General features: G+C 35.3%; 1 protein-coding gene and 1 long non-coding RNA gene across 3 annotated transcripts; one reads left to right on the forward strand and one right to left on the reverse strand.

Annotated features, from left to right (window-relative positions):
• The first annotated feature begins 696 nt into the window (after window positions 1–696).
• Window positions 697–5854, forward strand: LOC137463235 (uncharacterized). Its single transcript, XR_010993867.1, has 2 exons — window positions 697–1034; window positions 5264–5854. It is a non-coding gene; the product is annotated as an uncharacterized lncRNA (long non-coding RNA).
• DYNC2I1 (dynein 2 intermediate chain 1) lies at window positions 1311–27458 on the reverse strand. Of its 2 annotated transcripts, XM_068174313.1 has the most exons (25): window positions 27307–27458; window positions 24920–24996; window positions 24404–24457; window positions 23396–23822; window positions 22830–22882; window positions 21891–22217; window positions 20512–20570; window positions 18675–18732; window positions 17057–17134; window positions 15698–15893; window positions 13997–14099; window positions 11626–11755; window positions 10977–11088; window positions 10514–10608; window positions 10062–10188; window positions 9002–9174; window positions 8282–8444; window positions 6944–7057; window positions 5809–5870; window positions 4725–4776; window positions 3450–3510; window positions 3063–3159; window positions 2670–2801; window positions 2135–2358; window positions 1311–1541 (listed from the first exon to the last, which is right to left on the reverse strand). In XM_068174313.1, the coding sequence occupies exons 2-25, from the start codon at window positions 24956–24958 to the stop codon at window positions 1370–1372; spliced, it is 3108 nt and encodes a 1035-aa protein (XP_068030414.1). In that variant the 5' UTR covers window positions 24959–24996; window positions 27307–27458; the 3' UTR covers window positions 1311–1369. The 2 variants fall into 2 exon arrangements, with proteins under 2 accessions (XP_068030414.1, XP_068030424.1); XM_068174323.1 differs by lacking the exon at window positions 24920–24996 and having other exon boundaries at window positions 27307–27412.

The following is a 27458-nucleotide window of genomic DNA, read 5'->3' on the forward strand; positions in this document are numbered from 1 at the left end:
TTATATTGGATTTCTTTCAGAAAATTGATCTGGGAGAAAGGAGTGGTGGAGTGTGTGTGTATCACTTTGGGATGGAAAGAGTGAGAGATTTGGGGTTGATTTTTTTCTGATGTGTGTCAGCAGAGATGCTCTGATACCTTACTGGAAAAACTACCTGCTCTTTCTTTATCTGGATTACTAAAGTTATTCTTATTTAACTTGTAATGTATTGCCAGCAATGAAGATAAGAAGGGTCACTTGTGTTTATGGACATAAAAGAAAGTCCATGGCTAATCAAGGAACTAGGATTTGCAAAAATGGTCTCTGAAACATTAATTTCTCCAGCAGTTTTTTAGGCTCTCTGGATTTGTGCAATGGACAACAGACTCACTGCCCAAGTGGTGGATGTTGTTTTCATAAAGAACTCATTTTTACTGCTGTGACTTGGCACCATCATGTGGCCACTTTGAGTTTTCTCAACTTAAGTGAAAATTTACATAGAAAAACGTTTGCAATTAATTTATTTCAACTTAGAAATATTTCAATCTATTTCAGAAGGAGAAGGTACATACCTTAAATGTATCTGTTCACTAAATACTGAATATATTGTCAATTGTCCTTTTTTTCACCAAATTTGAGCTTGTTTAATCAAGGTTTTACTCATGTCCAACCCTTACCAATAATGTACAAAAATTAGTATCATATTTTAGACAGCTATCCTCTTCCTCACTACAAGAGCTCTGGAAATTATTTGCAGAATGAGAAAGGTAAGTAGTTCCTGTTTTATGTCAGAAATCCCAACAGATTTAGAATTTCAGTAAATTTCCCAGGCATATTGTTCACACAGATCAATCCAAACAGGAGTGCACATCTCAGAACCTGAGTTAGTCAGGTATTCCTTTTGCACAGTTTCAGGGTCAAAATCAGAAGACAGATATGTGTGATGTAATTTGTGTTTTGATAATACTTGCATATGGTCTTTAGGTAGACACAAGAAAGTTTTACCAAGCATTAATGTTTAAGAGGCCAAGAGGTGGAAATCTCCTCACACTCAGGTTGTACAGAAACACAACTTTATGTTTGCCAAAGAATTACTGTGATTTCTTTCAGAGTGAAATAAGGAGAAACAAGAGTGTAATTTACAGAAATGCATTTTTGCTATTTTTTAAAAATATATGTACATCTAGAGTACTTTCAGTAATGAAACACAGCCATCATATATGGTAAATTTGATTCTGTCATTTTTATGATAAAATATATTATTTCAGTTGAAATATTGTATTGATAGTCTTTAAAATATAAACAAGTTATATACAAATTACATTAAAAAATTTTTAATTGAAGTAAAAAATAAACTACACATTTTGCAACCAATTGTACAACCCTGTTTCTAAAAAGACTGCAATAACATAGAATACAGTTTGTCAGATTCCTCAGGCTGAGGTAATGCCCACTTCTTCTTTACATACTGAATGTCTATCTGCCCAGATTCCTTGGCCAGCACGATGCCTAACAATCCATTTGCTTTTTCTGGCTCTCCCAGCAGAGTCATAGTTACAACCCTGAAATCAAAAGAACAAGGAAGTGGTTTTTAATTGAGGCAAAATACACAGAAATTGGTGCTTTCAATCATGTTTCTATCAGGTTACCTACAGTTAACTAAATGATTCTTATTTTCTGCTCAAGCCCCAGTCTGTTTTTTAGCTTTTTACCAGTTGCAACCATTTAATAGAAATATAACTTGCAAATCTTCCCCCATGCATTTCATCATCAATTTCTAATCCTGGTTTTAAATTATTTCAAGCTTGTAAAAATGAACAATGTTTGACAACATTTTCCAGTACAGTGTAATAAACTTAAAATTGAAATGATTTAAAATTTAATAAATTTAAAAATTGTAGTAATTTCTCCATAAACTAGCAATGTGTTGCTACAGTTAACAAGGATACAAGAAAAACTTTTAGTTAGAGGGATATTCAGCAAGGCTAACTTCAGCTTAGGGAAGACAGTCAAAATTTAGCTCACTCTAGTTTGTTTCCACACCTTCAGTAGTTCACAAAATAAGAGATAGAAAAGCAAATTCTAATGACCATTTAAAATCAAGCAAAAAAAAAAAAATCATGCAAGAATATTTTGTTAAAAAGAGAGCACTTACCTCTCTGATGGGATAGTCTGCTTGGCCACAGGCAACAAATCATTTTCCAGAAGATCCCAAATGTAAATATTGGATGATGCATCCAGGGCAAAGAACACAGCAGGTCTTGTCAAAGCCCACTGCAGGGCAATAATTGGCTGGCCCTTTGTGCTGTCATTCCACTGCATGAGGGGATACTCTGATGTCACCTGGTGTAATCTAATACTTCCATCTGAACAGCCAACCTACACCACGGATAAAAAGAAAATACCTTCTGGAGCAAAACAAACTAAGCAAGATATAAGAAGTGGTGTTTAGGTACGTGGCTTACTGGTGGACTTGGCAGTGACAGGTCAAGGGTTAGACTTGATGATCTTGGGGGGTCTTTTCCAACCTCAATTATCCTATTATTCTATGATGGTTTTTTTGTCATCCTTCATGGCAGATATGAATTAGTGAGGTAAATCTACTAACACATCTATTAAATACATCAAATTAGAAATAGTCCATCAGCAAGTAATTAAAAAATGAAACTTCCATTAAAACATTTTCATACCAAAAATAGTGGCTTTCCAAAAGGGAAGAAATCAATTGCAGTGATGCTTATGGATCTCAGTCTGCTCTCCTGGGGCCTGAATAGCTTTGGAACAACTTTTAAATCATGTCTTGTACCATGACCTACCAGACCCTATGAACAATATAAAGAAAATTAATTAAACAAAACAACAAAAAAAGTTGCAGTATTGATATTACAGGAAAGAGTTAAATAATTCATGAGCTGATACTTTAAAAGATCCTTACTAGCTAACAAATTTTAATAGCCAACAGATTTTAATATTATAGGCTCAAATTATAAATTTTATATAGTCTACTGGTAAAATCCCAACTAAATGAGACAGTTTCCAAACCAAAAAACTAAAAACGAGATGAATTCCAGGATGTTACTCACAATGTTTGTTCCAACAATGAAGTGATTTGGATTAGAAGACAGAAATTTAATAGTCAGTGTCTGTGGCATTCTCTGGCTAATATCCTTTGGGAAAAGGCTGAGGAAAATGGCAAAGGCAAAAGATGACATTAACACAGGGAATTGTCTCCTAAAGCTGTGCAAGTATATACAGAAATTCTTTACCTAAAATGTCTATGAGTAGATCTAGGAAGAAATGTGTATTTGAAAAAACCCACAAACAGAAAATGATATTAAATATATCTTATGTAACAGCAAATATATATCTTATGTAACAGTAAATTATACTTTACAGCAAACAGTAAAGTATAGGAAAAATTAGCTTTGTGAGATAACATTTGTAAAATTGAAATGCCCCAGTTTTCCTACCTGTTACTCAATTCCATAGTAGAGCTATGTACTAACTTCACTTTCCCTCCAGGAACTAAGCCTAAAATTATAAAAAAATATTATTTGAACTGATTTAACCACTTTGCATTAAAAAAGTGCAATCAATAAATTAAATCATAAGGTAATAAGTAAAAGGATATTTCATAATTCGTTTACTGCAGATACAGCCTTTGACATATAAAAATCTTACATCATTCAGAACTATTTGTTTCAGAATTCAAATCTGAAGAGTTACAATCTTTGACAGAAATAGAAACATAGTTACACATTGATTTTTCTCTCTGTAAGACTCAATTCTAGAAATGGTTAAAGTCCACATTTACTTGGATCTTTAACAATGCATTATAGGTATGAGATACTGCAATAATACATCCACAAAGTTGGTCTATGTTACTTGTTAGCAGAGAACAACATAAATAATGCAAATCCTTCAAAGACAAAAATTTTTTGAAGAGGAAAAAATTTTACTGCTGTTTGCCGTTAAAATGTGTCAACACATGACTACAGCTTTAAAATGTACCTCTCCACAGACATAATACCCAGCTTTAGCAGCTTAATATAGACTGACATTGCACATGAGCTCATAGAAACTGATCAAAAATTCTACTTTTCTGGCATTACTTCATTGTTTATTTATGTATTTTCAAATGTAAAAGGATTTTAGTCACAGCCTTTTCCAGTTAGGTAAGCATGTAAGTGTAAATTTGTTCAAAGAACAAAGAATGTAAGTTTCTCCCTTTACATAATTCAAAAAGGGCTGAATGGACTTTGTTATTCAGTGTTTTCACAGAAATTTTTTCTCATGCTAAATTAAGTATCTTATCTAAAAAAGAGCTTTCAGGACAATTCTCAAAAAGGAGACACAGGCAACAACAAAAGCACTGTAACAGGTTTGGTTAAAACTAAAGCACAAAGAGGATGACCAAAGACATAGAATTGCACATTCTTTGAAAAATAAAAACAAACTGTTGACAACAGATAACTACTCTGGCATTATAAGAAATGTGGCTGTCCAATGGCAGACACCAATACAGAATTAGCAGATGAGATTTAGATAGCAGTGAAAATCACTCTCCTACCTAACCAATAACCCCAAACATCAGATATGAGCTACTCAGAATGAATATTTTCCTCAGTAATTTTGCCTTCTTCTAAACTACTTCTTGCCATCACTGACTCGTCCTCTCTCTTTTAACTTCATAGTCTCAAAACTGGAGCATTCTGTTCTACCTCTAACAGTAGTACAGTACTCACCTAAGTCAGTTTGTGAACCAGCTAGATCCGCTTTCTGCAATTCAACAACTACCTGAAAAGTCAGTATTTAACATTAATAAACAATCAATATTTACCAGGCTTCAAAGTTGTAACAGTAAGCAATAACTCTAAGGGGCTGTTTGGAGAGGCAGGTCTAACATTACAGTGATTACAGGTAAATTCTCTACTCCCTGTCAATGCCTGCAATTCTAAAAATAGCTTCACATGCCTGCTGGATGTTCCCTGATGGAAAGCAGAATATGGAAAGCTACATTCTACACTTAATTGCTAGTTGGCATCTTGTCGGTTTAGTCAGTCACAAAAAAACCCACCCTAAACAAGGAATTGTAACACATTTCCTGTGCTTTCCTATACATGAATAAAATCCCCTATACATGGACCATAAATGAAATAAAAATGGTAGATCATTTGGCCTGAATCTGTTGCTACTAAAGTTACTAAATTAACTACTGTTAAGGCTTTGAGGAACTTGATTACTGACACAGAGGTGAAATACTTTTATCCCTTATTATTCACAGGTTCAGCAGCTGGGCCAAAGCTGCATCAGGTAAAAAACCACTTAAAACATGTGATAGAAGAGTTGTCAGGACAGTAATTAGGAGCAGCAGACCTAGTGCTTTCCTAACCATCATATTTTAGGCAAAGAAATCTTATCCTCTGATTTACACTTTTTATCTCTTTAACATTTGTTTTATATGAATTAGGAATTTAATTTCTCCCCTACATTCAGCATCATCTCTGACACCACTGTGATTTTAAGATTAAAGTAGGTGGGTGAAAGATGACTGAGGACTTATTAATCAAGTACTGCAAATATGTTAACATATTGTTATGAAGTATAACAATTGATTGCCTTTTTTCATGAATTCATGTACCTGTTAATACTTTTGACTAAAGATAACATTTTGGAGTCAGATCAAAACTTTTAAGGAGAATTCCAACAGAATAGTTAGTGTTGCTGTACTTTTCAGGGAGGCAATTCTCCTAAGAAATTCTGAAGATGGGATGTTGTATTTGAAGTATTTTATTACACATTATACTCTCTCTTTTCATACATACTCACCCACATATTGAGGACTCCATTTTCATCCATTGAAGCTATCTGAAATGGAGGGCCTGACATTTCTATGGAAGAAATGGCAACAATTTATATTCATACACCGACCTTCCTCCTGAAGAACAGCAAAGGATTTGAAACATTTCCTACATTAATACATCCTCTGAAACGTCTACAATCTTCTCAGCTGCATAAAAAGGGAAAGTGCCCTAATTCTACCAAAGGGAAAAAAGGACAGGAAATTTTCTTTACTGACAGGGTGGTCAAATACTGGAGCAGGCTTGCTGGAGAGGTGGTCCATGTCCCAGCCTGTCAGTGCTGAGGAGGCATTTGCACAATGCCCTTAACACACTTTAACTTGGTCAGCCCCAAACTGATCAGGCAGTTGGACTGGATGATCCTTGGAGGTCCCTTCCAATTCAGTCTGTTCTATAAGATCTAGTCTGGTCTATTCCAGCATGTGCAGCCTGTCCTAGCAGAAAGGCAGATGATCTCAGTCTGCATCTTTTTTAAAATGTCTGGATTCTGTGTGGACTTTGGAAGGGAATATAAAGTGAAACAGATGGAATCTTGTAAAATCTGCAATAGGCAGCACATTTCTTCAAACCACTATGGATTTCAAAGTACAAATCTGCAATGGAAGTGATAATGTCTTCCCTAGCACACTGTCTGAGAATTTGAGAATGTGAGGATTACAGTTTCTTTGCAAAGGTTGGTCATAAAAAGAACAGGCAAAAAGCACAGGAAATACCACCAATTACAGCCACACATTTTAAGTGCTTTCAGATATAAGCAAGTTGCTCCACTGACTCAGACAGGGATTTTTTGGACATTAAAGAAGCACTAAGACTCTTTCAAACACAGTTTTTGAGTGATAACTTGTTTTAACAAAGAAATATGGTCTAGAAAGAAAACTTTGTAACAAGCACACAACCACATCTGTTGTGACGCTGCACTGAATGAACATTACATAAAAATGAGAGCAGAAAACAAACATGAATATTGCATGCAATTGATACTACAAACAACTTAAGAGGTAGACTGTGATTATAAACTGGATTTTGGCTATGATATATTTGTTTCACTAGATAACTAAAGAAAGACTCAGATGTACTGATGCTTAGAAGAGCAGTTTACATACCCTCTTGATAAGACAGGCTTGAGAGCCCATAACTGTGGTCACTGTTGAGAGAAGTTGAGACAGGTTCCACTGCCAATATAGGAGAGGTGTGGTTAACTGAGTTTAGAATGCCATCTGTAAATGAGGATAAAGAAAGTTAAACATAGTACTTTCCACAAAAAAAGCAACAAAATCTTAATCACTTTTCAGCTGATGGGAGAATGATGATTACAAAGAAAGAATGGCAAATAATGAACTCTGCACAACTCTCAAATACAATACTGCAAACTGCTAAATTAACAAAATACTATTAGATTAATCAGTGTTTCAATATTTCTATTCACTTCTCATTTTCCAAATAACTGATGTACCATTTATGCCACTGTACCAGACATTTCATTAAAATCTGCCATTCTGGGGTTAGCATGGAAAGAATTATTTCAAGCTCCATAAACAACAGGGGTAGAAATAAATCACTGTTCACTATAAAAGAAGACAAATTTGAGGAAAAATTACACTTAGTAGAAACTGAAAAATCCTGAAACAAAGTATTCACCAGAAGAAAATATGTATTTACATTTAATAAATATTATTTAATAACATTTTAAGGCTAATGTGTGTTTAGAGTAATTTCAATGTGTGTTCTTTGTCAGATACTCATGATTTCTGGACTTGCCCTGTGGACTGAACTTAATCTCATTTAAGACTGAAGGCATTAAAGCTACCTAAGTATCCAGCATTAAACCTGCCTGCTTACATAAGCAACTACATGAAACTGTACACATCCATTTGACTACCAGTGTGCAACACAAGACATCAAGCATTTTAACCTACTAAAAAAATTAAAAGTCTATCTACAACCAACTATTGTTTACTTTTACATGGCTGCTGCAATCAGAAACACTTGTGAAGAAAGAGGATTCTGTAAATGTGTGTAGTGGGGCGTTTTAGAAAAATAATAGCACAACAGCCAAAGTTAAATCAGAAAATCACAGCATGGTTTGGACTGGAAGGGAAATTAAAGACCACCTCATTCCAACCCCCAGCTGTGGGCAGGGACACCTTGTGCTGGACCAGGTTGCTCAGAGCCCCATCCAGCCTGGCCTAGAACACTTCCAGGGATGGGGCATCTACAACTTCTGTGGGCAACCTGTGTCAGTGCCTCACCCCTCCCACAGGAAAAAATGTCCTTCCTAATAACTAACCTAAACCTACACTCCTAATAAAATTATTTACTAAACTATTGTTGTATGTTATTCTTCACTCTAGGATGTCTTGCATGAACATCACAGAAACATCAAGACTTAGGTGGCATTTCACTCTCCACGAAGTGGCTGACCAGGATGCACAGATGCTCACCAGTAGAAAATGTGGGAACTCTAAATGTCCACTCAGTTTCAGTGATCATCATACAAGGGTGCATTCTTGAGTCTTCTCGAAGATCCCACACCAACAATGAACCATCTACTGTTCCAGCAAAAACTAACGTTGCTTTACTGGGACTAAAGCAGCAACATATCACCTGTAAAACAGTAAAAGCATGCAGGGTTGATATTATGATAAAGATCAATGGTTTGATGAGCCTGAAATAGGTTTGTGAGCATGGAAACACAGAAAATACAGAAAACATGTTTATGGCAGAAGGGAAATCTATTTTAAAAGGGAAGTAGGATACAAGACCTTCAGTAGGCCTTCCCTTTTCAAAACAATTGTTGTGTAATCTGCATCTACTGTCACAAAGCTGAAAGAGGCGACTCAACTGTATGGGAATGATGAGTAGAGAGAAATCCTAACAACATCTGAACCAGATGTTTACTTCCATTCACTCTTCAACCATGAAATAGGGTCAAAATTGAACAATCAAACAACCAACAAAACACCATGACCATCACTACAATATGGCTCTGGAGCACAGAATAGAACAAGAAGAGTCTTTGTTCACTAGGCTCAAATATGTTTCTCAGAAGATAGAAGATGGCATATTTTGCAGCAAGACAAAAAAAGACCCCAAGTAAAAATAAAACTTTTAAATAAAGTCTTGTAATTGATGGAACAATATACAATGTTATTAAAACATACCTCTGAATCACATATTAAAACTTTCTGAGGACTGGAGGGCTGCCAGATGTTCCAAACGCATATAAGGCTCTTTCTGCTCAGCAAACCCACATCTGCCTTTTCAGGTAATCCATGAGCAGAAAGTAGTGTCTGCCTCTGAACTTGGGAGACATACAAGCAGGGTATTTTCCGGCCTAAACCATTAAAAAAAAAAGCCAAGAAAGAAAAGCAATAAATGAAAAAGCATATTCAATGCAGATGAAAAAGCATATTCAGCTGCTATAGCAACAAATAAACTAAGATGTAATTATGAAGAATATTTCTATTTACACCGTGTTTCTATTGAAGCTATACAATAAAAAAGTAAGGACCAGAGAAGGAATTCAAAATAGTAGAAGTAGAAAGCAAAAAGGAAGAGAGTTGGGAAATTAAAAGAATAATTATTCTGGGCATAAGCAAGCCAATCTGATCTGATGTCAGTATATACACTGAAAATTAATCTGAGTCTCAAACAGGAAACAGCACAGGCCAGGCTTTTTTGGTTTTATCTCCATCTAACACATTCATGTTAGATGAGATAAGGTTCTGTGTTATAATAGGCCTTCCTAACATAATTACAGATGCTCTATTTTTCACTTTTCATCTGAACAGCTACTGTTTATATGGAGAAGATATAATTGCTTTACAAATATATCAGGCTACAGTGTCCCTGTTGAATAACCTGCCTTTATTTGTAACTTTGGCTCTATTGTCAGCATAAAGAGCCCAAACAAAAATTACACCCCTTGGGATGGCCCTTCAATAACAGGAACAAGAAATTACATCCATCATGTTAATTGCTGGCTTTATTTCTGGTAGGAATAGATGGAATATATTTCTTGTACCATGCTCTGATGTTCCCTATGTGAAACCAATCTGCACAGAGTCCCAGCAAGATTAGTGCAATTAAAAGGAAAGTGGGGTTTACATCATCTGTATATCCTAGATATGTGCTGTTTGCAGAGTAATGACAAAGAACATGGCACTTTGCATAAGAAAGATCACTCTGTACACTAAAAAGTGTAGAATAAAGTTCCCTTACCATGCAGGAATGGCTGGTTAGTATTTAACTGGAAACAGCTATCACTAATAGACAGATTGGTGTGTCGAGATCTTAGTTTCCTGGGTTGTGTTGCAACTCGATCTTCCTCTAGCAAAACAGCAATCACCTTTCAAAAATAATTACATTTATAGAAATAAAAGGGTCATCTTATCTTCCAGCTTTGCTATTATTGTTTCTAAAGTTATGTGGATTAATTTCATAAAACTTTATCAACTGTCTTGTTAATTTTCTAATTTTGCAAATACAGCTTTACAGACATAAAAGTTGCACAGCTCTGATTCCATTTCTTTGCAGAGAGATTATTCTCTTTGATAACAAGTATTATTTAAGTAATTCATTTAAAATAGTCAGAACAAGAACTCTAAGTGATTTATCACACTCTATACTTATGCACACAGCTCATAAGGGATATTAAAGATATATAAGTGTACCTGGCATGCAGATCGGAGAAAATTTGCTAATCGTTGTGAATCAATTTTAGGTGTTGGTGCTCCATTCACTGATGTATCTTGGCTGTTTATGGGACCTATCAAAAACAGAAAAACAAAAAAAACAAACCTGAGGCTTCAAAAGATAATCAGTTAAGAAAAGTGTAAAGACAATTCTATTTTTAAGCAAGAGGAGAGTGGCAGGAATCAACTTATCTTCAGTAGAAATAACAGCGTTGAAGGACAAGATCTGTTGTTGCTGCCAATAGAAACATCAAGCCAGAAGGAAAAATTATTTCTGCCACTTATTTTTCAGACTTTCCACATGAGGATTCAGAGTGCCTATATCAGCTTGCTATCAATGCAGCCTGCCACTCTACAGATTCTCACGAGTAATGGATACAAAAGAGAAAGTTTATATGACATGCACTCATCCATGAGTGAGTAAGATGAAAATGTTCTTCACCTCCAGATACAAGAGCACTTTCTCCTGGATGCTGTGTCCATTTCTCCAGTGTCTCAACTTCCTCAGTCTGGATGTCTCTATCAAGATTGTCCTCATTACACTGAACATATGCCTAAAGTAGAAAGATTAAATTATCAATATATGGAGTGAGACAGGTGAGACTGACAGTACATAACTGAATAGAACTTAGTAATTTTAAAACTGAAATTTAAAGCTCAGCCTCTTCTGTTTTTGAATTCAGATCTGAGCATACTGACACACTGTCACTATTTCATGCATGCACATTTTACCCCATTTCAAACCAGAGTGTTAAATAAATAATATTGCAAAAATACAGAATGCCTTCCACGGTGTGTAAACATCAAACCCAGCATATTTGGGGACACTGAGCCAAAGACAGGTGAAAAGCCCTTTAGAAAATGGGGAAGGAAAATGAGAGTCATCTTCTAATACAGAAAGGAAACTGCCTGTCTGGCCAAAAGTTTTGAGATCATTGCTTTATATTAATTGAGGCTTAGAGATTAATATGATTCATTTATTACTTTATGTCCTGGTAGCTTTAGCTACTTTATTTTTTAAGGCAGATTCTTTTCCAGAAGGAAAATCCGGCCTTTGAGGATTGAAACGTTACTAGGTGTTTGTTACGCACCTGCTTAGTGTTCATTTTACCAAAATTCCTGATGTACATGTCATACTCATTGACAGGGGGCAAATCCAGTAATGAAAAACTAACTGAGAAATCCAGGTCAATTAGTGGGAGAAGCTCTGAAGTCCGTTTTCTTCAGGATTAATTACAAGAGAGAAACACAAAAATGGTTAAGAACAAATATTTGGTATTTCTAAAGAAAGACAACCTGATTTTTTATCTAACAATTCTTTAATCTATGGGAATTGAAATTGTGGCCTAAATTAATTAGCAGATAAAAATGTAACAATATAAATACATAAACTACTGTTTAGAGTTTTCATTTAATGTTACATTGAGATAATGATCATATTTGAAAATGCAATACTAATTGCAAATGGAAAACTCCAAATGGTTTATTACTAAAGCCAAACTATCAAAAGCTCAGCAGATCATCTTGCCTAAGTATTCCAAAGCTGTTTTGTGAGGTAACAGATGAATGTCTCTTTCTACTATAGTCAGGACAGTGGCTAATTCTCCTAAACTCATTTTATTAACTCACATCACTCATATGTGTACATGCTTTATAAAGATCATCTATGATGTCCTAGCTTTGTTACACATATGCAGGAAAAGACTGACAGTCTGCAGGAAAGGACTGACAGTCCAGTCACAATTCACCCAACCATCTATCTACTTTAATGCCATAAAGCTGTTAAGATATTTCATTTCTAGAGTGAACTGCTTGAATTACACAAAGATGTCTGCTTACAAGTCAATTCCAGGCTCTTGCTGTAGTACAGTCTTTGATAATTAGATAATTTTTGCAGTCTCCCTTTCTCTCTCTTGCAGTTGCAGGTTTTTCATGTACTTAAAAGTGATACATAAATACAAACCAGATATAATTGTGGATCTATATCAATTCCATATCAGGACACTCTTGCAGATGCATGTTCTAGTTACAGCTTCTTGCTGAGGCAAGATGGTATTTGAAAAGGAAAAATACTAGAGTAACAAGAGCTAGAATTTCATCAGTATTTTAGAGTGAATTTTTCTTTATGCATAAGGACAATTTTCACATCTCCTTTTTGCTACTTGATGACATCTATTGCATATTCTTACACACATTTTACTTCAACTTGTGCTTCCTAATGTATCATCTCTTCATAAATGTGGGCATAGATTGCTGAGATATAACTCAAACACAAGAAACTTGCTTACTAGTTACAAATCTTAATGATACACGCAGACAAATCCTTAAAATAAACTAATAAGCTTGTATTTATAATTTACAACTCTCAGGTGCCACAACTTATTTATGGGATGCTTTCAGTCTATTTACTGGCAGTAATGTATTATCACAACATTAAATTCCACAACCCCTTCCTCTTCCCATGAAAATGCTCATTATCTTCACAGGCTGTGTATGCTGTTAGCATGCACACAGAGTTATAAATATAGTCATAATCAGTCATGGTACTTAATCAGCAGAGGCTGACAAACATTTCAGAAGGCAATTCTCCAGAGATGCCTTTGTGAGTTTCTTAATCTGTCTCTACAGCCTAGAGAGGAAGCCTAGACAATGAACTTGTGTAAAATTTGAGTATATCATTTTAGGCAATGTGAATTAAATAACTTAAGACAATAAAATCTCCCTTATGTGAAAATTAGCCACTGATGTACAGCCATGAAACAGTGGAATCTGGTACTAACAATAACATTTAATTATATTGCTTTATGCATCCATACATTGTAACAGAAATCTGAAGATATATACAGTGCTTCAGACAAATCCGGAGCTCCTGTCAAGTGCCACAAAAAACAGGCATCAATTTATTTCTTTAAAATACAGAGATGTCTCAGGTATCTCAAATCTAGATCAATTTTACATCAGTAATACCATGATTTTACAGCAATTGATGTAATCCCTGAAAAGGAATGTGCTATTTTGGCAACTATATGCACCATATATTCTTGATTATTTCAATAAGTTACAGTTCTGCAGAGACCTAATGGTAGTTAAAAGGCTTGCTCTTCAGTACTTCAAGTCAATATCTAATTAAATGACTGAAGTATTAAATGGAGAAATTACAATCCTGGCAACACGTTCTGTAATAAAATGATGCACATAAACTGATATATAGATACATTTCTCTTATAAAATGACTTGTAGCAATACCTGTGAATTATATATACTTAACAACTAATTACTGCTAGTTAATAAAATACTTGATTCCATAAGACTCAAGTTTATTAAGTATCACATATTTCAATGAAAAGAATGCAATTAAAATTAAAATAATGAAAAAATGGATTTTCAATGAAAATAACAAAAAAAACCTGCATCTCACATAGTGAGCTGCCATTTTTCACGGATTATTTAAAATACACTTACTTCTGCTTACTGGCCATACTTCGGCTGCTTTGTCTTTGGTTTGCCATTTGGAAATCCATGAATATTCCACAAAAAGAGCTTCTGACAGAAGAATCTTGCCTTTCTGTGATATTGAAAAACACAGTGTTATAGTTCACACTTAAAAGTGCATGAAAATGTTAAGCAGTAAATCTAAAAAACAGCAGATTTTTTACAAAACAGCTACTAAAAGTTCCTGGTTCACATGTTACACAAAGTGCTCTATCACCATTTTCAGTACAATGATTTTAACATCAGTTATGGGCGAGCATGTGGTCCTTACAATGGTTCTTTATCAATCAATTCAAAATGACTGACCATTGTAATTTTGACTTTAGAAATGTTGAAAGATGCTTAAAGTGTCTCTTTCTTTCTGCTGCCATCAGCAGGTGCTTTGTTCCCCTGTGTACTGTAAAACACTCTGTGATCAATTCTAAAGATTGCACTAAATTCACACAGACTTCTCCATGTGCACACTACAACTGAGTAAGAACTCAGGTAGAGGAGAACCTCATCAACACAGGCTTAACTAATATCCTTAGATGAATAAGGAAAACATTGACAACTTCCTTGAAAAGCCACAGTTAACAGACCAACTACAACAACTGATGTCACGTCTATCTTACTCCCTTTCCTGGCTAGGTTGTAGCTAATTGACCTTAAGATCCAACTTCCAGTCAGGACTAATGGTGCTTCATTTCCTCAAAGGATGACTGCCTTTTTAGGCAATACTTGTAAAATGCTTTTTAACTTATAAAAATAATTGCCAGACTGCTCAATCACCATTTTAAGCAAACAAGAACAGAAGTTCATCAAAAAAAGAATGTGTTGAGTAATTAAGAATAAACCATCAAGTGCTACAATTCTGAAATTGAAAAATCTTTATCAATTTTGTATTGTTCATTAGAAAAAGAGTAATTGCATAAATCTTCTACAAGAAGAAATTCACATTAAAGTATGCTGGTTCCTGCTGCAATGACCATTAACTGAAAATCTATTGACCGAATCAGACTCTTCCAGGCTGGAAAAGACCTTTAACGGATACTGTAAAGACTTACAGAAACTCCATGTTATTCTTCCATGACTGTACTATGAACCAGACTAAAAAGCTATTTAATATTCTTTTGCACAATGATTCTATGTGGTTGTTCACTTCAGTGTAGACCTCAAAGGAGAACCACAACTGTACTTAAATAAGCAGCTCTGGCACTCACAGGTGTCAGATCAACTGAATGCCAGATATTTCAGAAAGAGCTTGCATTTAAAAGCGATAAAGTGCTATATATTTGAGTAGTATTGATATTTTTCTTGCCTTCTCTCCAGAACAGTTACTTCAACTTTGCTTAAAAGTAAAAGGGGAATTTAATGCCAGCAGAAGCCCCAGACTGTTCCAGCACTCCTCAAGTTTTCAAAATCCAGACTCTCATATGCTCCTCTTACCCAAAATAAGATGTATTAAATGTCAGTCTGTACTTTTTATATTTCACAATTTAAATGATTAGTAATGCCTATGAATCATTTAGTAATGTGGACGTTACAGTGCTTACCACAAACCTACATGATTCATCCAGAGAACCAGATTTTGGTCTTTAGGCAGACTGTTAGAAAAGTGGCCAGCTGACTTGTAAGTTGTATGTGTTACTCATACATTTAATAAAAAAAGGCTGGTATCTAGTCACATACCTATGACTGCTTCCTTTTTTTCATTTTCCAGTTTCTTTGGCAATGTTGTAAAAATCCTATCATTTTCTGCAGTAATTGCTCTTTGAATTTCTTCAATTTCTGATGTTCTGGAAAATTGAACATCTCTTAGGTTTTCTTCTGCATCTCCTACTTCACCACTTTTGTCTTCATCATCTTCAAAATCATCTTCATAGACCTTTGAAAGTAACAGAACTTCCAATATTTGGTAAACAGAGACTATAGATGTATTTTCCAAGATCTATTACAGAAATTATAAAATGTCAAAATAAAAACCTCATACAGATGTCTATAAATCCTCTGATTGAAAGGCATTCTAAAATAACTGATGGAAAGAAAACAGCATCTCTTGATTCTGCAGTAATTTTAATGAAGATAAGATAATCTCAGTGTTGTTCTACAGTGCCCAAAATAGTTTTTATTTAATATCCTGAAGTAGATACTATAAGTTTAGGTGAATTATGTGCTCTTTGAAAAAATAAGATAAGAGTGTTCAGGGGCATAAATGCTTCAGGGATGTATGAAGTTGTTTACTTGACAGTTTGAATTCAAGCTGTCCTTTAATGGCAGGCTCACATTTACTAAACTGCCACACTCCCTGTCTATGCCTAAGGGTCATCCTTTAACAAATTCTCCAAACTAAAACAATTCATGTCATGCTAAAATAATCACCTCACGCATATGATATGAACAAGTCTTAAATGTGCTTATTTCTCTTCGCTGAATGGTAAAGGGCTACTGCAGTGACCAGCTCAACAGTGGAAATCATCACTCCTGACATGAGTGGGGATGAATTCTACCTCACTGAACAAAGATGACTCTAGTTCAGCTCACAATGAAAGCACATCCTGCACACTCTTGTATCTTAACAACTTTAAAGTAGACAAAAGAGAGCTAAAAATAGGGAATTCACGGAAACAAATTACTGAACGCTGTGTGTCAATAACTTTTTCCTATGTTATTTTTTCAATGATAAATGAACAGGCTTTTTATTTTTTATCTGAAATTATTAGCTCTGATTATTTAAATAATTAAACATTCTTCACAGAAAGTTATTTAAGTAATTGAAATCCACAAAGGCACAGAAAACATTTTGTGAACACTTCAACTGAAAAAAACAAAAGTTGGCTCCCGACCTCTGATGAAAACTAACTAAATATACAGTAGAGTTTCTACATAACATTTTAATTACTCACTATCTACTGTTAGCCACATTAAGGTCACTGTCACCAAAACTAACTAAAAGTCATGTAACATCCTGTTTATTTCTGTGAACAAAGTTATTCTTTATTTTGATACTTAGAAATTACTTCAGACAGAGAACTGTATACTTTTACTTACTTCAAAGTCATCTTCATAATTCAGTGAAAAATCCTCAAGTCCTGTGTCTGGATTAGAGATGTGTGTATCTTTCATTTCCTAAATCAGAAAAATAAATGAAACCATTAAATAATCTTCCCCCCCAAAATCTCTTATCTGCCAAATCTTAGCATACAATAGATTAACAGTTGCTATTCTCAGATATTTCTACATTTTCAAGCAAACAATATAGCATGTCATTTATACAGATAAAGAAAATTATATTATCAAGTGCTAATTACTGAATTACACTAATAGTACAGGAAGAAAAACAGACCTCAACCTTATCTTGGGAAGACCAACAGTTTTTCTAACAGTATTTTTATTGGAAAAGACATAAAAACTGCTGTGTTGCCTACAATTTAATTGATGGTGCTAACAACAATTTAAGATTGCCCCACCCTTTTGAGGACTAGAAAAAATTATCTCTACACCTAAGTTATACTGGGGGACTCAATCTGTTGATAAAATAGTGTAAATGTTGAAACCAGGAAAGCAGAGCCACGGATGTAACAGGAGAATAAGGGAATTTTTATACATAAATAATTTTGCTGACATCTAATCCTCTACTTTATTTACATGGAATAAGATTTATGGTATCCCTGCAATAACTTCAAATACATTTCCCTTCTCTAGATTATTAACTTGATTAAAATAATGCCATTTATTTATGGCAACTTTCCTGGTTTCAACATTTGCAGTGTTTTATTAACAGCATTAACAGACTGAATCCCCCAGTATAACTTAAGTTGTGAGAATTTTCTCTGATTTCTTCTGCCTGCAAGGTTGCAGGTACTCAGCAGTAACTAATTCATATAGTTTAATTCATATGATTTTTTTTAAAAATCCTTATTCCATTTAGTCAGACCTCTTTAGTAACACACTCAAAGATGAGTCTTTATTAGCTTTTAGGCCACTTTGTAGTTTTTATCACCTATGATCATCTCAGAAAATGCCTACAGAGCTGTCATCTTTATTAATAACACAGATGCATCTGGTATACACACAGTTTTTACACACTAGAAATCTCCACCTGTCAGTAGTTATCTGGGTTCCTACTTTAAAGAATTTATAGAGAAAATCTATATATTGTCAATACAAAGCAGGATTAGGAAGTCATGCTGGAATATCTTGAAGGCTGTGGCATTTGGAGCAACAAATAAACAAAAAAAATTAACAGCATAGAATGCAAACCCTTGGAATCTGAGTCTCTCTGTGAGTCAGGTCTTAAGCAGGAATTGCACCCTCCTGGGTGGTTTCCTATTGCCAATGAAGACAGAAAAGATAATAGAAAAGGAATCCAAATATAAGAGGACTGAACTGCCTATTTCTCTCCACAAACTACAAATGAAATCTAGGTCCTCACCACAGAAATTCACACTTAAAGATGAGCTGAATCAATGAGTTGAAAGTATCACAAAACTTCTTAAAATTTTTATGGTAGAGTTAGGCTGTATCTGCACAGACTGTTCCAAATAAACCCAAATCTATACAGCTTCACACTTGCTGAAAATTTGGTTCTGTCTGCACATGTCCATTTAAAAATATTAAAATAAATAATTTCAAAATATAAAAATAATTTCCACTTCCTTAGTTTTACCTCTTGTCTTGCGTCCATGTTCTCTGTTTCAACAAGTTTTCCTTTATCTTTTACAGTCCTATTAAAAAAGAGAACAACAATTTTATTGGTTAACTCATAAGAAAGCAGTTCTGTTTCAGTTTTGGTTTTTGGGAATTTTGTTTGTTTTAAAAAAAAAAAAAAGGCTTTTTTCCTGAAAAGGAAGGAACAGTTGGAAATTTCCACTTAACTAAAATATTTCTACAAGTATTTTTATAGATCTCTATGATGCGAAAGGATAATGAAACAACTAAGTGATTAACCAGCAAAGAATTGAGAAAATTTGTCCAAATGTAACACCTATAATTGCATCAAAACGCAAGAAAAAATAGTGAGGAAAAAGAATTCATAGCCCTACACATTTATTGCTTGTATTAATATCTGTAGCAAACCAGAGATCAAGATCAGGTTGGTGCAATATGCTTAAAAGCTATAAATCAAAGACTGATTTCAAACCTGTTTTTTCATTCAGGGGTCCTATTTATAGGGACAATACAATCAGGGTCAGAGAGCAGGAGCAAATCAACAACAAGCTTTGCTCCTCAATAATCTATTTGATTATTTCATACGTAGAGAGTAAGTAGAGAGTATCAAACTTCAAGAAGAGAATATTTTGCTTCTTATGTGAGTATTTTTATCTACTGCTGTTGGGACTGACAAACACAGGAAAAGGCAACAATAAAAATTAAAATTTGGCTGGATCGTGTCATAACAAATTGGAGTGATTCAACATTAACAGTGCTTGAAGCTGAATCAGGGTTTCAGGACATCTCACCAAACCATACTGCCTTCCCTGCATTCAGGAATGGTTAAGTTCTTCCAAGCTATGCAAAAACAACGACTCAGCCACAGCCCCAGCAGCCACAGCTTCAGCCACATTGCCTGAATATTCAGCACTGCTGCCACAGCTGAGTGCAGCTCCAGGTGGCATCCCAATGTGTGTATTCTGAAACATTTCATTTTTTAGTTTTGCACAGGATCACACTTCCACAAATTCACTTCAGCCAAAGTGGTTTGTCCATTCCTAACATTAGTAATACTGAGCCAACACTGGTAGTGACTTCACTGCCTGTCTCCCCAAAAGCAAACAACCCAGACTTGTATGGAGCCAGGAAGCTAAATGAGGGTTTAAGAGTGAGAATTGCAACCAACCATGTACCCAGAGCATTAGACTTCAGAAAGCTGTGTAGCCTTGAGCCTTCAGAAAGAATTTCACAAGGCTCAAGAATTAAAGAATTCTAAGTACTAGAATATATAGGTAAATTCTCTAAGATTTTTATTTGCTAGTAATAAAACCTAAAAATATAATCCCAAAATTTAACTGATCCTACTGAAGGTATCTGGAACTTTTCATATTCAACTGCAAACCTGCTATATATATATAAATATAATGTTTTAGATACCATCTAGGATAGGAACTAAATATTGATACTCAAATTAAACTAAACAACAAAATAGAGTCCTATGTAGTTAATCATGAACCTTACATGTGTCCACTTGACTACACAGTGAATTTCCAGGTGGCAAGTTCAGCATGTCTGTCTCCAAAACTAAGTGCCCAGCTTAATATATATGACTGAAAAATATTTCTTGCTACCCTAATGAAGAAAAATAATTAAAGGAATACAAATACATACATATTTTACCTGAATCATCTTAGAGGCAACACACAGATTTTTTTGTAATTGCTGTACTATTGGGCCTATGAAAAAAATTACATTATCCCCAGATATGTGAGATTAAAGATTTATGCTTATTGGTTTGGTGGTGACTGAATCTTAGTAGACACCATATAATTATCTTAAATCTCTGAATTTACCTTACAAGCTGATGGCTCATTTCTTCTTGAATCCTCTCCTCCTTTTTGTATTCACTGTTCTGTGAAAGAAGTCACAATATTCATGAGTCAGAAATGCTGGGAGGGAATATGTATATGACCCTGTATTAGCAGTACTCTCATCAAACAGCAAAAAAGGTTCTAATTAATTGTTTCAATTACAGACTATTTTTTATTTCAGTCATTGCCTGTAAGATGCTCTCAAAAACTGGCAGGGCCTAAGGGCTGATCTTGGAAGGCTGTGGCCAGCCTGTTCCAAAAAATTACAGTATGAGACTTTAACAGTATGCACTACAATTCACACAAAATGGATGGAGGGACAAAGAACAGTCTCAGGACTTTTAACCCCCAGTAGAGGGACTTGAATCTTAAATTATTTATTATAAAGGTTTGCTTAAGTTTGGAAATGTATTCAGTAGGTTGTTTAAGATAAAGGTCTTTGTCTCTATCCAGAAACAGAAAATAAAATATAACTCTGGGACAGAAGCATCAGTGTGTGTGCTCTCTAACAGCTACCCGAGTACATTTCCAAGGAAGTCAAACATTAAGAAAGCTCCTGATAGGCTTTTGTTGTGCACTGCAGTCAGTCAGTTTAGGAATCACTCATGGAGGGCCCCTACACTGAAAATTACTCATATTGTCACTAGAAAATATATTTCTGAACTTTTATTTCAGAAGCTTGTACATCTTCACTCTTTAGGCAGCAGAAGAAACTACCCTAGAGCATCTCAAATGTATGTCCCATAAAATTAATTTGATTTTAAGAGTTACAAATTACTAGAGATTCCTTCTCTCAGTCTTGTTGAATAAATAGTTACAAAATCAGTAAAAAATGGCAAATTATTGATTGAGTCTCTAGGATATAACATCATGCTCTGTATTAGAAACATAAAAGATACTCTATGGCTTCAGAAATAGAGGCAAACCCCACAAATATAAAGGGTCTATATTCACCTGCCTACTTATGAGTTGGATAGCTGTGCTCCCTTCATAGACAACATGAAAGTATAATCTATTAAAATATTTTTTGCTATAAAGGCAGCCAATAAACCTTAATGGACCTCAAGCCTTATGACATCTCCACTTCGAAGTGTTTGCAAAAATTTCAAAAGTCATAGCAAGAAAGAACTTTATGAATAAAAGACGTTTGTAACATAAAGGCAATTTTTCTGTTCAATTTTTATGGAAGGAATTAATTCTGAATTAGCATACTTAAATGCAGATATAGTGTTTTCATCTACCACTTTAGCCTCAAATTTCAGAAAATGCTGGCTTAAAATCCTAGCGTTTTTATGATTCCCCTGTTGACAATATACTAAGAATTAAAGTAAGTGATAAGGTAATGTTTTAGCAAAACCTACCCTTATATCATATTTCTTTCTTTCCTTTTCTCTACTTTTTACTCTCTCATCACCTTCTGCTGCTGGCCCTTCTCTGTCTCCATGGGAAGATTTTTCTTTAGATCTCTTTGATTTATGTTTTTCTTCCTCTTCCTTTCCATAATGTTTATGACTTTTCTCTTTAGAAAGTCTCTCTTTTTCTGTCCCAACAGAATGTTCTTTTTTTTCTCTGTGTTTTCTTTCTCTCTCTTTCTCCAACTCTCGATGTTTCTCTAACTTGTGCACACGTTCACCTTCTTCAACTTTGTAGGCTAAAAATTTTTCAATTTTCTTTCTTAAATCATTATCCTGCAAAGAGGAAAATAATAGTAAATGGTTAAAAAGTTCCCCAAGACTGTTCTATCTTCACAAACTTATCCATATTTGACCATTAAAATGACTGAATTTTAAGTACTTAATCTTTCTGTCACACGGTTCTTCCAGCCATTTTTTTTTTACTTCCTGTGATAACAGGTTTCAAATTATGACTGCACTTGAGATTCTGGTGTTTCTTCTAGGACACTGCACACTTTGCTACAGAAAATTCTTTGAATTATATGTTCTTCACACAAATAATTAATTCTTATCAACTAGGTGGTCTGAAGTAGGATGTACACTCATCAATTACCCTTGTAATAAATGCATAAATAGCAGATGTAAACTTTTGATGTATCTCGACAAAAATGAAGCTTTTTTTTGCTATGAAAATTTTATTTCGTGCTTACTTTAAAAAAGAGAATAAAATATGTCCTTAAAATCAGGTAGCTAAGATATATTTTGTTTTTGTTTTGTACACTTGTCATCACCTTACTATCTATGCATCTCTTGGATTTCTTGGGAAATACAGTCTGATCCAGTTTCTTCTTTATTCTACAATTTTATCTTATTCTGTTATGGAAACACTTCACTAACTTCCTTTACCTTCTGTGCTTTATGTCTTTTTTCTCGCTCTTCAGTTCTTGGTCTCTCCTCCTCTAGAAAACAGATGTATAAATTAGGGAACAGATTTTATAATATTCCAACTCTGTACATAATTAACTCTAGCATGTAGAAAATAGTACTTTAGCAATGTGTTTTTCTCTAACATAATATTTCTAAAAAGGAATTCTGTTGGAATTCTCTCTCCAAAGCTGGTTACTCCTTCTCTCCTTATGAAGCCCTCCTGTCTTGTGTCATGGTAAGAGTAATGACACATGCTACTGATTTCAGCAATCACCCTGCAAGTGAATGATCACTCAGGACAGAGTGTCTAGGCACTGACCAACAATAACAGTGACGCCCATCCTCTCTTCAGAGGAAGGGAAACAAGCATCAATTTTTTTAAAAGCATCAAAATAAAACTAAGTTAAAAAAACGTTCCATAAAATACACATGCCAGTAGGTACTTAACACCTACCTGTTTTATCCTCTCTGCACAGACAGGGCATGCTTTCAGGGTATTCCTATCCAAATACCAAATATTTTCCAAATAACCCTAAGTTACTTACCCAAACGCTGCCTGATTTCTCTTCTTCTGTGATGTTCTCTATCTCTTGCTTCAAATGATTTCAAGTAATTTTGTGGATCTATTTGCTTTATCTCATATGTCTTGTGCTTTTTGTCTCGTTCTCCATCAGTCTCCCTGTCTTTATGTTTTAGTATGCTGTGTTTCTCCTCCAAATATGACTCTTGAACCTTATCTTTGTGTCTCTCTCGATCTTCTCTCTGGTGTTCTTTTTCCCTTTCTCTCTCTCTCCTTTTATCCCTGTCCCTTTCACTGGATTTAAACCTCTCTCTCTCTCTTGTTGTTTCCTTGCTCTTCTCTCTGTCTCTGCGTTCATGTCTGTTAGGGTCTATGTCATGAACAGTCCTCTCCCTCCGCAGTTTCTTTTCTCTGTGTTTTTGGTCTTCATTTTGACTATCTGGTAGTGATGCCTGAAATAAAATATAAAATCTATCATTATAATTCAGCAATCTATTTTGATAGGAGTATATTCATGTGAAAAAAAAATGCTGGATTACTAAATATGTATTTAATTTCCCAAACACTATTAAAATGCTGATATAGTTCTAGGCTTACTTTGTAAAAACTAACTTTATGTCTGTGCTTATTGGAAAAAACCTAACAAATTGAATAACAGTCAAACATATTGGAAAACAGCTTTTAAAAATACAACACCTAAATATAAAAAAGCCTAATATAAATATCAATGAAGTAACTGACTGCAGCCTGAATGCCTATTTGACCAGGGGATAATGTAATTAACCAGTTTAAAAACACAGAACAAACATGATAGACAGTGATAATAAATACAATAATACATATTTTAGGAAAGTGGATTTGGGTGACCAGCAAATCACACCCCATTGACTGCTGTGTGATTACTGTAACAATGCATTATTTCCATTTACCTAATTTGGAACAAAGAGTCAACTCTTTATGTTTAGACCACCAATAAATTCTAGTGCTGTAAGGCAGCTTAACATCAAGACTAGCAGAAATAAAATAAATCCACCTTTAGATGTTTCCTAAGTTCTTCTGCTTTCCAAGTATCTTCTTTGCTTCTTTTCTAGAATAGAAAATGCAGAAAAGACTGAGTAATCAATTTGCAGAGAGAAGCAATGTCACTCTGTTCTTTTATAAGTTTTCCATGCCTTCTGATGTTTACATATTTCTACTGGAGTTCACAGTCACTGTTCATGTAAATAATGATTGTTCTGCATTCTTCTTTGTGGGAGGAGAGAATTGATGGACTGTTGGTTTGACCAGTGTGGTTGGAGAGGTGGCAATTTCATCCTCCAATCCACTGTCACTTTTGGAACTCTATATATTGCGAGGTCAGAAATAAAAGTTACTTCCTTTTGCTCTTTTGATCTTAGTGTGAGTGCATGAGATTTCTCATGTTGTAGTGCAACAAAGTAAATCATTTAACAATGCATCATATTTCTAAGGAAAGGATCAAGGTACGTGTGGCAAGTGTCACTGAAAGGACCATGCAAACAATATTTTGATTTAGCTCAGTAAATCTCACCTTCCTGGACCTGGAAGAGGCCTGAAGCTCAGACTGCATGTCCAAGTTGACTGCACATGAAATATTTTTATGTAGCACTGAAGAAGAGCAAAAAGATAATGAAACTAATCAAAGTTCACATGATTGTTTCACTAGAGTGCTCTCTAATAAAATAAGTTATATTTCTTCTATCTGCATTTGCAGAACTCCTCCACTTGGCTACTTGACTGCTGTTACAAAGACTAAATAAAAATTCCTATTGTTTGAGATCACTAAGGGAATGGAGGAATTTTAATCTATTGAATATTTTAACTAGTTCATTGGAGGATGATGACAATATCCAAAGTGTCATGATCAGGCTATCCTTATTCTCAAATTTAGATTTGGCAAAAGCTGCTGAAGATTAACAAAATAATCACTGATAAATATTGTAATGATAAGCTGCATTGGTGGCAGAAAATAAACATGGTGCCCATTTTTTTTTTGTTGTTAATTCATTATATGGAGGCAGTATTTTAACAGTATATATTTTTTTTTAATTATTCTACATGAAAAAGATCTTGTCTTTTCAAACCTGGACTTTAAAGAAGATTGTAGTGGACTGGTAAACTTCTAAAGTCAGTAAGAAGTCCCAAGAAGGCAGTATTTGTATCAAACATAAAGTGCCCTTTCAGCTTTATTTTCTTCTGACACTTAAAAAAGGAGGAAAAACAAATAATGTAAATATTTACTACTGCAGAAAGTCAGATGAGAAAGTAAAAACAAAGCTGATAATTTTCTTAAGTAAAGATTTAACAAAGCCTAAGAAACTCAACAGAACTTGTATGAAAGTCTCCTGGAAGGAAGGATATGGATGGGAAGAGAGCAGAATGCTCAAACAGTAGCCTATTTAAAATCATGTTTTGGATTTAGACAATATTTGTGTATGTATCAGCAAACAAAGAATGCTAATGATGTTAGTAGCATAAAATGAGCATGACCAACAGACAACATCAGATGAGGCAGCTTCAGATTTATGTTCAAGCTGAGGCAAAAAGCACACAGCACACATTCACAGGTGGTTCTCTGGCACCCAATAATATCTATGTCAGTTTTCTGGGGTCTGCAATTTTCACCTCCCCACCACAACCAGGAGCTGCTGCTTTAGTGTACGATGATTTTCCACTTAAATCTCTGCTTTTGCAGAAGTATAATAAACAAACAGGGAAAATGAGATATTTTATAAAGGGTTGAGTCCTTCGTCCCTCTGTAAGTAAATGTCCACACAATAATGTTTCAAAAAAACTTTCAAAGGACTTATTGAACTTTCTCACCTGTCTGCTAATTTAGAAGTATTTATACACTCATTTAAACCCAGATTAAGATTTGTTACTTAAATGACACTGGGCTTTAGCTTAATTCATCCACCTGAGAGCATTCAGCTCACATGAAATGCCACAGATTTACTGAACTCAAAAAAATCTATGAACGTTTTTACCAATTAAGAATCTGTCCTTTAATCTAAAGATAGTCAGTGGAAAAAAAAAACCTTGTTACTTTAGATAAACTTTGAAAGAGACCAACAGGGGTTTCTTCACTCACAACTAGAAAGATAAGAGGTTTTCAGAACATACTGTTTTTAACTAATTTAAGAACTCAGTTAAAATTGATTCTAAAGAATAAGACACAGAAGAACAGTAAGACAAAAATCTGTCTTTAACTTTTAAGCCAGAGAAAAACGGCTTAAATGGCTTGTTTTTAGCATGCAAACATTTCTTTTTCTTATTTCCAGTATGAGTTGCCAATTTGAGAGCCCTCAAACAGGTAAGAGCACGGCTGACAGAAGCAGCAAAAGGAGGGCTCCTCACTCAGTGCGGCTGTTCCTGCCTCTGGCTCTTTGGCACTCTCACAGCGACACACCTGAGATATTTCACATCAAAGTGTCACTTTTCCATCCCAGCTCACTGCTTTGGCACGTCTACTTTTGCAAGTGATACCGTCACACGGTAACTGATGCTAGCACGCGCATGTGGGCTTGTTTCCTTTATTCCGGAGTTCTACAAACGTTCAGTAATTTAACACCTTAATGCAGAAGTTACGTGTGTTCCCGAAGAACTAAAGCCCGGCAATTAGCGGCTGCAGAGGCATCAATAATTAAACACACTTTTATCTAGAACGTGGAACAACGGGTATTTCCGTAACCAGCCATCCCCTTCTGCAGGAGGGTGCGCGGCTGGTACAGCCTCCCCCGCTGCCTCGGGGTAAGGATTTCCTCGCTACGGCTCTTGCGGGGGGGATCCACCGCCGTGCCGACCAAACAAAGCGACCCGGCCGGCCCCAGCGGAGCCGCGGGGGTTCTCGGGGGCAGCAGACGAGACTGCGGCGCTGTCCCCCGCCCCTGCCGCGCTCTCCCGGCCGCTGCCCCTCACCTTGTCCCCCTCCATGGGGCCGGGAGGCCGCGTCCGCCGCCGCGGGCCGGGATCGGGCGCTGCGTGCGGGCCCGCCCCGGCAACCAGGGCCGGCAGCCGCGCGCCGAGCGATGGATGCGCCGGCGCCGCCTGCGGGGCGGCGGGGCCGCGGG

This window comes from Anomalospiza imberbis, chromosome 1 (genome assembly GCF_031753505.1).
Source record: "Anomalospiza imberbis isolate Cuckoo-Finch-1a 21T00152 chromosome 1, ASM3175350v1, whole genome shotgun sequence".
Taxonomy (NCBI): Eukaryota; Metazoa; Chordata; class Aves; order Passeriformes; family Viduidae; genus Anomalospiza; species Anomalospiza imberbis.

Coding starts and splice junctions, on each gene's coding strand:
- DYNC2I1 (XM_068174313.1), bottom strand. CDS start 24,958: ATGCAGTCTGAGCTTCAGGCCTCTTCCAGGTCCAGGAAG. Junction 23,823..24,403: donor AACTTAGGAAACATCTAAAG/GTGGATTTATTT, acceptor ATTTTATTTCAG/GCATCACTACCAGATAGTCA. Junction 11,089..11,625: donor GTAAAATGAACACTAAGCAG/GTGCGTAACAAA, acceptor TTTCTACTTTAG/GCATATGTTCAGTGTAATGA.